Consider the following 14718-nt stretch of genomic DNA (forward strand, 5'->3'; position numbering starts at 1 on the left):
AACACGTAATTAAAGTTAAGATGAAGATGATAAACTATGCGTTATTTTTATGTTGAGTTTGTGATTTGAAATCAATTAAATAATTAAATTTTAAGTTAAGATTGTTATTAATCATATTATGGTAAGTATGCAGAGAATATTGACTTCCTTCGGTGACTTTCAGTTAGTGATTCTATGATTGTAGCGAGTATATGAGCAAGTAATTAAATAAGTAATTATATACGTGACAAGAGATTCCTTGTAGTTGTAGTCATTCGATATACGAGATACTAAATCTTTACTACAAGTTAAGCCTAACCCTTCATATGAGTCAAAAACCACTCCTATCGAAGTAGAAAGGTAAACGTCAAGATTAAACATATTTATTCAACGTTAAATCCGTATAAAATAAACTATTTATCGCTATCTTACCATTTTGGCCCAATATTAAACCCAGAAGTCAGTGTCGTATTTAGGATTTTGTTTCGGGGGGGCTACGCACAACACACGGAAGCAGGAGGAAATTGCCTACCTGAGTTTGAGAATTAAATATATTTTAATCGATTGTCTGCTAATATACTAGGAAAAAAACGTGAAACTCATATGTCGGTGGACAGTGCCGTATTTACGATTTTGTTTCGGGGGGCTTTGCTAACTTTCGGGGGGAAGCTTTGCCTGAAAATGTGAAAATTCTGCAAGATATTTCATATACTTTACTATAGTAAGTAAGATTTCGGTGGGGCTTCAGCCCGGAAGCCCCCCCTAAAGCCACTGTCGGTGGAGGAGCTTAACTCTTTCCTAGGCAAACTGAAATGTCGCTCCTGCAAAACACACGTAATCTCATTTCAACTTAACTGATTTCATTTTAGAAAAAAAAACTGGAAATAGTTTTATCTGTGTACGGTTTTAGTTGAAAGAAAATGTTGAGACAAGTTGAAGCTGAAACATACTGGTTGCAGTTCTAATGGTAAGAATTGCAGACTGGTGAATCTTATGTGATATGATACACACAAAAATTTAGTAGTGAATCTAACCTTTAATTCTATCCATAAAAGAAAAAGAAAGCATTCTCTTGGACTACCTAATTTCCCTAATTCCCCCCTCCTTCTTGATTTTCTTTAATTCAAACATTTACCTTTCTTTATAACTAAACGATGTAAATATTCCTTTTCTAAATTGATTGAAGTCCCCTAATTTTGATATCCGTGGAAGTTGGTGTGGAACAACAGTTTCGCTCATCAGCTCCCTTTAGTTTTGGTGTTACTGACAACGGCCGGCTTCCATCATAACTAACAACGGTTGAAAGTATGGTAGGAGAAACGAAAGAAAGTAACAACTAAGAAAAAAGAAACAGACGAGTAGAATGGACGAAACAAAGAAAAAAAGAACACAGTTCTTACATAGAATTAAATTGGACAAATACAGTATTATTTTGAACAAAGAGCATTAGAAACTAGAAAGTCCATGAAATTGTTAGAAATGGTACCAAGGATTATTTTTGTACATGGAACGCGAAAAACTAACAAATTTCTTTCGGGAGGGGACTTGAGCCCGATAGCCCCCCCTAAATATGCCACTGCCAGAAGTGGTTCTAGATTCCCGCCATTTCCGGTTGGAATAGGCGTTACTGAATTCACACTAAAACTTTGTACTCGTTACGTGCTAGTGCTTTTATTCACTATGGCAATTCGTTTTGAAACCGGAAATCATAAATTTATACATCTTCCGCTATAAGTAGAGAAGTAAGTCTGAACACAAAATATATTCTTGAGGTGCTGAATCGGTTAAAAAAAAAAAAAAAAGCTTGTTTCTTATTGTTTTGGCACTAATACCTGTCGACACCTCAAGACAGACTTAGTCGATCTATAGAATTTCATAGTTCTATACTTAATTCATAACGCAGATTGGATGTCTATTAATTCAGAACGAGTTCTGACAGAAAGAAATAAAATAACAACAGCATCGCGATAAAAACAGGTAAAGCGAGACCAAAAATAATGAGAAACAAGATTTGTTGTATTCTCCTCCTCCCACTGTCACCCTTCCTCTCTCTCTCTCTCTCTCTCTCTCTCTCTCTTTCTCTCTCTCTCTCTTTCTCTCTCTCTCTCTCCCTAACAAAGAGCCAATCAGAACTCTTATTTTCTGATTCTCCATGGTGACAACTGCAATAAGAGTTACACGGTTATCGCGTTTTCCAGGGTGATCTTATAGATTTTGTTGATAACATTTTTTTTTATGTTATATTTTAATAGTGGATATTTTTATAACTTGTGTCAGAAATATTCACTAAACACACAGAATATGTTATTTCGGTTACAAGTTTTAGTGCATAAAAGATGGAAATGCAATACAATACAATGTGTCAAACGGAACATCTTATATCAGGTTATTATAAATGATTGACTCAATTTCATATATTTACTGCAGCTTTATTTTTATTGAACATACTGTTACAAAAACTTTGCCGAGTATTGAAAAATTCAAAAACGTTTTTGTTTGTAGATTAGCTTCTGATTTCAGCCACAAGAGTGCAGCAGTGAGCGTTTATTCAAGATGTCAACAGGCGCAGAGAAAGCTTATATTGTGCTGTCCTAACACACTCAACTTTTGACACTTCCGAACTAAATTCAACAAAGATCCACTAACTGTCAAGCCCGTTCGGCGATGGTATACACCGTTTACAGCTTCAGTATGCATCTGTAAGGGGGAATCAAATGGTCGGCCTGCAGTGCATGTCTGAAGAAATGGTCATGGTAGGGATAATGATCAGCAATTCCTGTCATAGCCTACATGCTCTCCGGACCTAAACCCATGCGATTGTTTTGTGTGGAGTTATGTGAAAGATACAATGTTTACGCTCTCTCTACCAACAAACCTAACAGAACTTAGAGCTCGCATAAACAGTCCTTTCCAATGGATTGATAAAAACAAGCTGTACCAAGTGTGGGAAGGACTCAATTATCGACTTGGGGGGGGGCACTGTGGCTCAGTGGTAGAGCGTTCACCTCCGCTGCTTGGGGTCCCTGGTTCAATCCCAGCTCGCGCCGTGTAGACTTTGTGGTGGACAAACATCGTGCTCGTGGTTTTTCTCGGGGTTCTTCGGTTTCCTCCCACTTTCTTCATTCCACCATTTCACTCATCTCTCATCATCACCGTCTCCTTTAGCCTAACCAGGCATAACCGTGGGAAGTAAAACTTAAAGATTTCATTTTTCTCATTTTCGATTATTGACTTGATACTTGCAAAATTGCTAGGAGTCCCATATAAAGCACTTGTAAAATGTCACTAGAAAGCTTTTTGAATTTTTCAATATGTTTGCAAAGTTCTGTGACAGGATGTCCAATAATAAAGCTGCAGTGAATTTATGAAAACGGGTCAATTATTTGTAATAACCCCGTATAATAATCATATAACAGTTAATAGTCATAACTTTAGAAATTTAATAGTCATAACTTTGTGAATATAATAGCAATAAAATAAAATTCATTAAGTGATATACCTAACTGTATGATTTGTCCATTTATTCGTTTTTTATGCCACAAGGCTATAATTTAAACGACTTTTTTAATCGACTTCAAAAAAGAAGGAAGTTTTCAAATCAACTCGTTTAGATAATTATAGTAATGTAACATTTTAATATGCAACCCAATATTCTTTAGAGTTATTATGGTTGCATAACATATAAGGGGTTGTAGTGCAAAGTTTCGGAACACATCTACGTATGGGTATATTTACTCATAGCTTGAACGTAAGTGCACTAATTTTGATTATTCTGTTTTATCATCATCATCATTATTATTATTAAAAGAGTATACGTTCCTGGTGGTTCCTGACCATAAATGTCTTTAGTGTCAGATGGTAACCTTTGGATGCAGGCTATGAAACAATTCAATGAATGCTGGGTTACTTATGGTAAAGTAACAAGTTGATAGGCAACCGAAGATTCTTTATCGTGATTATGGTTGCATAACATCACAGGGTTTGTACTGCAAAATTTCGGAACACTTTCATCGCACAGTCTCTGTTGTCTGTAGCATTTTAAACAAATTTGTTACGTGTGTGAAGACGATTAAGATTTTTTGAAAGAAGTTAATACAACAAATTGTTTTGTTTAATGTTGCTCCCGAGTGTTCACTTCTGGTGTGAGAAGTTTCTAGTTCGATCCCAGGACATGTAGGTTTGTAAAGAACAACACCATGTCCTTGAATTTTCTCGAAGTTGTCCAGTTTCCTCCCACATTCTAATTCTACGAATTATTTAATACAAATTTACTTACTTTCATTTATCTTCTGTGTCCTTTATCCTATAGACTATAATCGTAAGTCGTAAAACTTGAAGATTTCATTTTTTAAACATCAGAATATCTGATGCTGTGCTACCTTCAGTTTCTGCATATACTTCATATTTTATTCTTTTACTTCTTTTTCCAGTATTTCAACACTGATTTTTATATATGAGAAGTAGATCTACATTTCAGCATTAAATCTAAACCACTTGGAACCCACCGGGAGTTAAATCCAAGTCTTGAACACCAAAGTTTAAAATATTTTTGATAGTTCAGGAGATTACTGTTTTCTATTTTGTTCTCTATTATCTTACCTACGCAAAACTTAAAATAAAATGAAACGAAATCTTTAATTTCATGTCTTGCGGTTATTCCCTTTATGCTAGAGGAGACGGATGATTTAATGTAATGAATTATTATGAAATAACTGGCAAAACGGGAATATGGGGGAAAACGGCCGAAATCCGAGAAATCCATTGATATCATGTTATTCACTATGAAGTCGCATGACCTGGAATCAAACTAGGCATCCTTCACACCAAAAGTGAACTCTCTACCACTGAGACATCATGCCCTCAATAAAACTGAAAGTCTACAGATTATACTTTGAGAAGTATTTTTTTTTTTTGTACAAGTATTTTTATTGTATATAAGTTTAATATATTCTGTTAAATTCGGTGTACGAGGTAAGTTGAAACTATAGAGGAAGCAATGAATTATTGGAGACTATAAGATTAAAACATTTAGCAATGGCATAAAATAGAAGCTAGTCTTGTAAATTTAAAGTCTTGTTGGATAAAGTTAGTATAAGATCCCGTAGCACCCCACCAATAACTATGAGCTTGGTTCCATATTACTTTTTATGTAAAAACCAAGGCTTCTATATTGATGGGGTATACAAGTATAACCTTGTAGTATGATAGGGTACATAAGATAAAAGTCATTTGCTTACAATATATATATATATATATATATATATATATATATATATATATATATATGTGTGTGTGTGTGTGTGTGTGTGTGTGTGTGTTTATTTTTACAATGTTTCTCAGCTATGCGGCCATGGTAAGAAAATGACGTGCAAGTTTCAGAATTTGCCATATTAAGCAAGTTTCACTGTAACATTGAAGTACAGTATATAGATATAGTTTATGTAAGTATGTGTAGAAATGTGTCTATACGTAGGAAAGTTTTTTTAAAAATAAATAAATAAATAAAAACCTATTTTACTGTATTTAAAGATCTTCTGTTGCCTTATGATTGTTTTATGAAATAAGCTTTCCATTTCAGCATATTTTTTTTTCATATATATTTTCCTTAACTGATTCTTACTCCATTTGAATACGCTGTGCTGCTTACTATTATAGCCAACTGCATAGTTCTCGCCTTAGAAGAACATCTCCCGAATGGAGATAAAACCATCCTAGCGCAAAAATTGGTAAGTACCTATATTTTTGTTATTATTTTTCTATTAGTATTAGTATTACTAAAACTAGCCTCATTCGACACAACGTGTATTTGTATTATACAATATAGAAATGGGAGTAATCAATCATTTTTTCCCTTAAATCACATCCTTCATAGATGCGAATTTATCATAGACTCAAAGAATGAAAATATGCATAAATAAGCCGGGAATAGAACCCGAGCCTCCATCGTACAGTTGTGTTGTGCTAACACCTAAGTATGAGAAACATCTTTAAGAATGAAATGTGTATGGTTGCCCAAAGACTAGACTGAACATTTCAGTTGGGCCTTTGTGGCTCAGTAGTGGGGCGTTCACCTGTGGTGCATGGGATCTTTGGTTCGATCTCGGCTCTCCTGTTTCCTAGCACTCTCTTCATTCCTTCATTTTCTTCCTTTCTCATCATCACCGTTTCCTTTAGCCTAGCCGACATAACTGTGAAACTGAAAGATTTCATTTCGTTTTGAACATTTTAGTTGTTAGTATATCGACGTGGTAACCAAGAGGCACGGGTTCTATTCCTTATTGAAACCTTCCCATAATCAATAGGAGAATAGTAATTTTCAGTATATTTTCAATGTATAAATCTCGTAAAGTATGTTTAATTTAAATTAAACTTGGTGTGTGCTTTCTTAGAGATTAAGTATATTGATTTGGGGCTGAAATCCATGAAGAATTAGGATGTGCAAGGGAAGTAAAACTTTATTGTAAAATTGAATGTTCCTAAATGTATTTCCATCAGTGTATTTCACTAGCTTCTAGACAGTTCTACGAATAACCTATTTTACCCAACCATCAGGGAAAGAAAGTAACATAACTTATCTGTCTACATATCAGAAAGTGATTGAGGATGTTACGTATTGTTCGTATGGGGTATATCAATTGTGCAACATCCTTTCTCTCTTTTTCGTGCTCTTCTTTATCGCAAGTGTACGAACAAACAGAAGAGAACAAGTTATCATCCAGTCTTGTCCTCGTTTTCTTGATTACAAATTAAATCACTTAGTTTTTTCCATACAATTTTCCTCAATATTGCAATATCCTCCCATATTTACAAACACCACCATATTCTTTAGCAGAAGCACCACCAAGCAGCCGACGGATGCCCTCTCCGAAGAAATACGAAAAGGACACGAAGAGTCACGAAGACACCCCTTCAACCCCTCCGTATGCTCCGCCTTCGAAACTGACTATAAAAGATGACACATCGAGGCAAAAGAAATCAATCACCAACTAATCACATCCTGCCTATCTCTCAAAACTGCTCTGAACAGGAAATCTCCCCTAATCTTATTTCTGCACTGCTTCGAGCAAAAGGTTACTCATCCATCTCCTCTCACACTAGGCAAAAAAATACTACTCTACTTCTGCGCTACTTCGGGCAAGAGGTTCTTACATCACACTGTATCGGGTAGAAAATTCTACCCTGCTTGTACGCTGCTTCGGCAAAAAGTTAAACCCAGTTGCATCGGGCAGGGTAGTTCTTAATCAACAACTCTAAATTTCCGTGCTACTATAGGCAAAAGGTGGACTTATAAAAAAATTAAAAATTACTCATTTGTAATCAAATGTATAAACTATATAAAAACTTTTTATAAGGTGAGAAAGAAACCATTATATCGTTTCTCTACCAAATATTACAATATTATTAGCAAAAATGTCCAAAAATGAAAAATATACGAATCTATAGATTTTATTAGGATGAACAAGATATGAGATAGTATGGAGTCTTATTCATAGTTTTGGACTCGAGAAAGATTTTTTATAACTTACAAATTAATTTTGTAAAATAACCAGGTCTCTTACTAAAACATGAAACTGATACTAAAGGTCTCCCTCTTTCCCCTTTTCATTATATAGGGGGGCGCGGTGGCTCAGTGGTAGAGCGTTCACCTCTGGTGCTTGGGGTCCCGGGTTCGATCCCATCCCCCGCCAAGTGAACTTTGTGGTGGACAAACACCGTCTGAGTGGGTTTTCTCGGGGTTATCCCGTTTCCTCCCACTTTCTTCATTCCACCATTTCACTCATCTCTCATTATCACCGTCTCCTTTAGCCTAACCGGCATAACCGTGGGACGTAAAACTCAAAGATTTCATTTTCCCTTTTCATTATGGCGCTAGCAAAACGACAGGGCACAAGTATGATTGATAATATATAGTTAAAAATTTATGATTAATTATTAATTTTTTTTAAATTTTTATTTACTTCTAATATTGTCCAAAGTTAAAAGTTATATCAATTGGAAGAGGAGATGACAGGTGGCTCAACAAAATTGCATGTTTCAAAGTAAATCCTCATGTGTAGTTTTTGAGGAAATCGAGAAAAACAAAAGATTTTTGGCGCTAGAATGTATGTCGTTCGTTGTTAATAATAATTTATATTATTTTTTAAACAGATTGTTTATTTATTGTTGTTTATCATGTACTAATGCCGATACAATACTGCTAATAGTAACACATACTTGTAACAGTGACACATATTCTTCTACCAGTGACAAACATACTTCAAACAGTGACAAGCATACTGATAGCAGTGGCATGCATATTCTTAAAGAAAGACGCATCTCCTAGCAGTGATATACATACTCTTAACAGTGATACACATACTCCTAACATTAAACTCAAACTCTTAACAGTGATTCAAGAGTACTAAAAGTTATACATATACTCCTGGCAGTGACCACATACTCCAAACGATTACACGTATATTTCTAACAATGACACACATACTCCTAACAGTGTTACATATACTTCTACCAATGGCACACACAAAATCCTAACAGTGTTGCATATAGTTCTAACAATGACACACACATACTCCTAACAGTGTTACATATACTTCTAACAATGACACACACATACTCCAATCAGTGTTACATATACTTCTAACAAAAACACACACACATACTCCTAATAGTGTTACATATACTTCTAACAATGGCACACACATACTCCTAACAGTGTTACATATTCTTCTAACAATGACACACACATACTCCTAGTAGTGTTATATATACTTCTAAAAATGACACACACATACTCCTAACAGTATTGCATATACGTACTTCTAACAATGACACATACATACTCATAACAGTGTTACATATACTTCAAACAATGACACACATACTCCTAACAGTGTTATATATACTTCTAACAATGACACACACATACTCCTAGTAGTGTTATATATACTTCTAAAAATGACACACACATACTCCTAACAGTGTTACATATACTTCTAACAATGGCACACACATACTCCTAACAGTGTTACATATTCTTCTAACAATGACGCACACACATACTTCTAACCGTGTTACATATACTTCTAACAATGACACACACATACTTCTAGCAGTATTACGTATACTTCTAACAATGACACACACATACTTCTAACCGTGTTACATATACTTCTAACAATGACACACACATACTCCTAGTAGTGTTATATATACTTCTAAAAATGACACACACATACTCCTAACAGTATTGCATATACGTACTTCTAACAATGACACATACATACTCCTAACAGTGTTACATATACTTCAAACAATGACACACATACTCCTAACAGTGTTATATATACTTCTAACAATGACACACACATACTCCTAGTAGTGTTATATATACTTCTAAAAATGGCACACACATACTCCTAACAGTATTGCATATACTTCTAACAATGACACATACATACTCCTAACAGTGTTACATATACTTCAAACAATGACACACATACTCCTAACAGTGTTATATATACTTCTAACAATGACACACACATACTCCTAGTAGTGTTATATATACTTCTAAAAATGGCACACACATACTCCTAACAGTATTGCATATACTTCTAACAATGACACACACATACTCCTAACAGTGTTACATATACTTCTAACAATGACACACATACTCCTAAGTGTTACAAATACTTCTAACAATGACACACATATTCATGATAGTGACATAAACTGCTAACAGTGATATACATACTTCTAACTGATACGCATTCATCTAACAGTGACAGACATACTTCTAACGGTGACACATATTCTTTTAACAGTAACACAGGACACATACTCCTAACAGTGACACACATATTATTAGAAAGTACATGGTAATTTCGTACAAATTACGCGATTTCTATGAAACATAGCGCGTTTTTAGCTTTTGTGTTTCTTGTCCTTATGGACACTGAAGTTATGACAAATGGAGACCTAGTACTAACGTGGTTTCAAACCGTGACCGGCTCTTGGGATTCTAGTGCAGTTGGTGACTGCACAGACCATAGCATTGTCCCAACCTTCACAGAGCAACCTACAGCCGAGGCTGTTCCCCATCACGCTACTTCATCCTCCAAGAGAGTAGTATAACTGGGCGATTCCATCAACCCCGGCTGTAGCATGTTTTCTGAGAATTGTGTTACCCCACAGGTTAGGATCGAAACTAGAAACGAGAGGAGATAAAATACGTGTTTTACTTTATTTAATAATTACAATTTCTTGTTTGAAGAGTAACAACAACATACAGGGAGAATTCAAAATAGGCGCTAAGCCTGATATCCTCTACAGTATGAACGAATACATTATTTTTTTCATAGATGGGACTCTATGCCATGGACGGATACATTATTTCTTCCACAAATGGCACTATATACCATTAACGGATACATTATTTCTTTCATAGATGGGACTCTATGCCATGGACGGATACATAATTTCTTCCATAAATGACACTATATGCCATGAACGGATACATTATTTCTTCCACAAATGGCACTATATACCATGAACGGATACATTATTTCTTCCATAGATGACACTATATGATATGAACGGATACATTATTTCTTTCATAGATGGGACTCTATGCCATGGACGGATACATTATTTCTTTCATAAATGGCACTATATGTCATGAACGAATACATTATTTCTTCCACAAATGGCATTATATACCATTAACGGATACATTATTTCTTCCATAGATGATACTATATGATATGAACAGATACATTATTTCTTTCATAGATGGGACTCTATGCCATGGACGGATACATTATTTCTTCCATAAATGGCACTATATGCCATGAACGGATACATTATTTTTTCCACAAATGGCACTATATACCATGAACGGATACATTATTTCTTCCATAGATGACACTATATGATATGAACGGATACATTATTTCTTTCATAGATGGGACTCTATGCCATGGACGGATACATTATTTCTTTCATAAATGGCACTATATGTCATGAACGAATACATTATTTCTTCCACAAATGGCATTATATACCATTAACGGATACATTATTTCTTCCATAGATGATACTATATGATATGAACAGATACATTATTTCTTTCATAGATGGGACTCTATGCCATGGACGGATACATTATTTCTTCCATAAATGGCACTATATGCCATGAACGGATACATTATTTCTTCCACAAATGGCATTATATACCATTAACGGATACATTATTTCTTCCATAGATGATACTATATGATATGAACAGATACATTATTTCTTTCATAGATGGGACTCTATGCCATGGACGGATACATTATTTCTTCCATAAATGGCACTATATGCCATGAACGGATACATTATTTTTTCCACAAATGGCACTATATACCATGAACGGATACATTATTTCTTCCATAGATGACATTACATGATATGAACGGATTCGTTATTTCTTTCATAGATGGGACTCTATGCCATGAACGGATACATTATTTCTTCCATAAATGGCACTATATACCATGAACTGGTACATTATTTCTTCCATAGATGACACTACATGATATGAACGATTCATTATTTCTTTCTTAGATGGGACTCTATGCCATGGACGGACACATTATTTCTTCCATAAATAGCACTATGTGTCATAAACGGATACATTATTTCTTCCACAAATGGCACTATATACCATGAACGGATACATTATTACTTCCATAGATGACACTATATGATATGAACGGATACATTATTTCTTTCATAGATGGGACTCTATGCTATGGACGGATACATTATTTCTTCCATAAATGGTACTATGTGTCATGAACGGATACATTATTTCTTCCACAAATGGCACTATATAACATGAACGGATACATTATTTCTTCCAAAGATGACACTTACTACCATTGACGTGATATTTCAGTGTCAGGGTTGGAAACTTCTGGAAATACCCTCGTATAATGAAAAGTGTTTATAGCCCATGTATTCGCTAATGATCTCTTGGTTGATTTTGAAGTTGGTCATGGCATATCATCAACAAAATAGAAACCTCTCTCGCTTCTACGTATAAGGTAGCTTCAGCTAACAGTAACGAACATTTCATATCATCTCAAGACTCGAACAAGCCACTCTGTCTGTGAATCAAGGGCGGATCCAGGGGGCGATCAGTCCGATCGGCCCCCCAGAAGGGAAAACTTTTTTATTTTATATATAAATAAAACCCATCCCAGAGTTTGGAGCTCTTAAAAGCAGCTCTAAGTAGCAGTATTACAACCCACCGCCGCCCGCCCAAAAGTCCGTCCTTGATTCGCCCCTGCAGTAAATTTAATAACTTGTTTCGTCTTAAGACTCCAATTGCACCCTTCCTATACTTTCTTATGCGTCCACCATTTTTCTTAATGTACTATCTTTCCTAAAACTTTTCCTAATACAATAAAAGCATAAGCAGGCTCTGAGTGGAATATATGTAATACACATGACTGTTGTATTTCTTTATATCTTCCACTACATTTAACTCAGTTGCAAATGAAAGCAAAAATGAATTTATCTTTAAGCTTTAATCCTCCATTACGCCATTTTAGTTTGTTTAGATGGCTTCTTCCTGTCTTCGCTACATAGGCTTGTATGCGTTTCTGTGGTGTTCAGTCATGTGTGGAATCTCGGCAAGTATGAAACAACGGAAAAGAAAGAGAAAGTTAAGTACTTTATATCTCTTGAGGAAAATTTAAATAATTTCGTTCTTTATTTCTTTTGTGGACTTAAAAAATATGATGGAAGATATTTAGCGTCCATTTATCTTTTCCTTTGTATTCATCTTTCATACCTAATAGGCATGTAAAACGAGTACTCATGAATTGTGTATGTTGTTTCAGATAAAATCCAAACATACGGAAACAAACTATCTAGGGGGAAAAAACAGTGAAAACTGTTCTACACTGGTCAAAACATTCAGGGGAGAAAGCCAAAAAAAAGTTCAAAGTCGTTCCCGGAGATAATCTGTTTATGCTTGTTGATCGTTGCCATAGACCCTACCGAATGCATGTGATACATCCTTGGCACATGAGAGTTATGTGTGACGTCATGACTTATTGCTTATCAATGGTAATAAGACAACGCCGCAAAAATCTTCAATAGTGTGCTGATTACGCTGAAAGTCTAGATCAAGTTAAAGTACAATATGTTGATCAGGATTAATTGCCTGCCCTCAGCGTGATTTAAGAGGAATCTATGAGTTACAGAGCCATTCGAAATTGGAAGTGAGCCAGACATAAAAATAAGCAGAAGAATCCTTGTATGTGTCTCCTAGCATCATATCTTGTTTATGGACACGGTATCAACAGATAGAAACTGTTTGACGTAGGACAGAACAAGTCCATACATGCATAATGACAGTATACATTTGTTACTATTTAGTCCGTACATACATGGCTCTTACTATTTAGTGTTATTGGTACATTGGAATAGGCGAGAAATTGCAACTCACCTACAACTGCAATAAACTTCTTATGGTAGGATGGTAGATCTAACTATCCGCAAACGGTGGGAAAATGCACACGCCTAATTAATGTTCCTTGTGTAACATTGTCTTCTCATCAGGATCGAAATGAAAAGATATCACAATTTCATGATTATTTCTAAGATTTCCTTTAGGTATATCAATAATCAAAATGGTTAAAAAAATCGTGAGATGGTATGATATGTTTCCATTAACTTCACGCATGGTACATTTTTCAACGTGCACTGCATTAAATCTTTATGACATCACGTACCAAGTGTATCTGCTTGCATAAATGAATCTATTGACTCATTGTACTCAAATTCATTCAGGTCGTTTATGTTTTACATGGGAACTTACGTTTAATAATTATAATCAAAGGTTACCATCCGCCATATTAACTATTATGTGACGTCATATTCACAGTATAAGTTCAGACAGTATGATAAATCTACTGCGTCTTCATCAAATTCCATGGAGCCGTTTTGATTCTACGTGTGAATAAGGAAACACCTACATATATAAACGAGACAAATATTGGTTTTCTTGAACATAGCTGTGATGGGCAATAACATAAATATTTTCATATTTTCTACCTCCTTCAGTCTACAGAACATATTGTTTCTTATTTTATTTAGACCCTATTTATTTGTTTACTTTACTTCAGAGTGACGATAGAATGGAAGAAAATATTGGAACTGTACAAAAAAAAATAACATTCAAGATTTCAGCAGATTGACACATTCCATGATGTTACATGTCGGAAAACCTTCTATGTCCTTGGTTCTCCGCTCATATCTGCATTCGTCATACACTGCTTACGTACAAGAACTCACTGTTAAATTTATCGAGAGCGAATGTCAAATTTTAAGTTTCTGTTTGAATTTTCAGAGATTTTTTTCCTGTAACCATAACTAAAGGTTGTTTATTATACTTGCAAAAATAAAGATACAGAGGAGTACAATCTTTATGCGTGATGGCCTGAGCAGGAAATCTCTTCATAGACCGGTCTGAGTTGCTACTGAATGATAGTATTTTCCTTTCAAAATTCCAGCACTTAACAGAAAAAAACAGTGCTAAGAAACATAGTAGGATATGCCAATTACCACGATGGGCCGGAATCCATCTTTCAATTATACCTACTGGTAAAAGAAACTTCCTTTCAAGTAGGAATGTCGGTACCAGAGCGATAAGGCAAGTGCACATTCCCCTTTTGATACCTAGAG

The 14718-nt window shown here is 35.1% G+C and overlaps 1 protein-coding gene across 15 annotated transcripts in view; it reads left to right on the forward strand.

Annotated features, from left to right (window-relative positions):
* The window catches only part of cac (calcium voltage-gated channel subunit cacophony), a 1271727-nt gene that overhangs the window by 877748 nt on the left and 379261 nt on the right, over positions 1 to 14718 (forward strand). For all 15 annotated transcript variants that reach the window (XM_081764099.1, XM_081764105.1, XM_081764112.1 and 12 more), the window contains one exon: positions 5599 to 5705. In XM_081764099.1, the coding sequence (XP_081620225.1) occupies positions 5599 to 5705 (107 nt within the window). The remainder of the gene's footprint in view (positions 1 to 5598; positions 5706 to 14718) is intronic.

This window comes from Thermobia domestica, chromosome 7, assembly GCF_964235325.1.
Source record: "Thermobia domestica chromosome 7, izTheDome1.hap1.1, whole genome shotgun sequence".
Taxonomy (NCBI): domain Eukaryota; kingdom Metazoa; phylum Arthropoda; class Insecta; order Zygentoma; family Lepismatidae; genus Thermobia; species Thermobia domestica.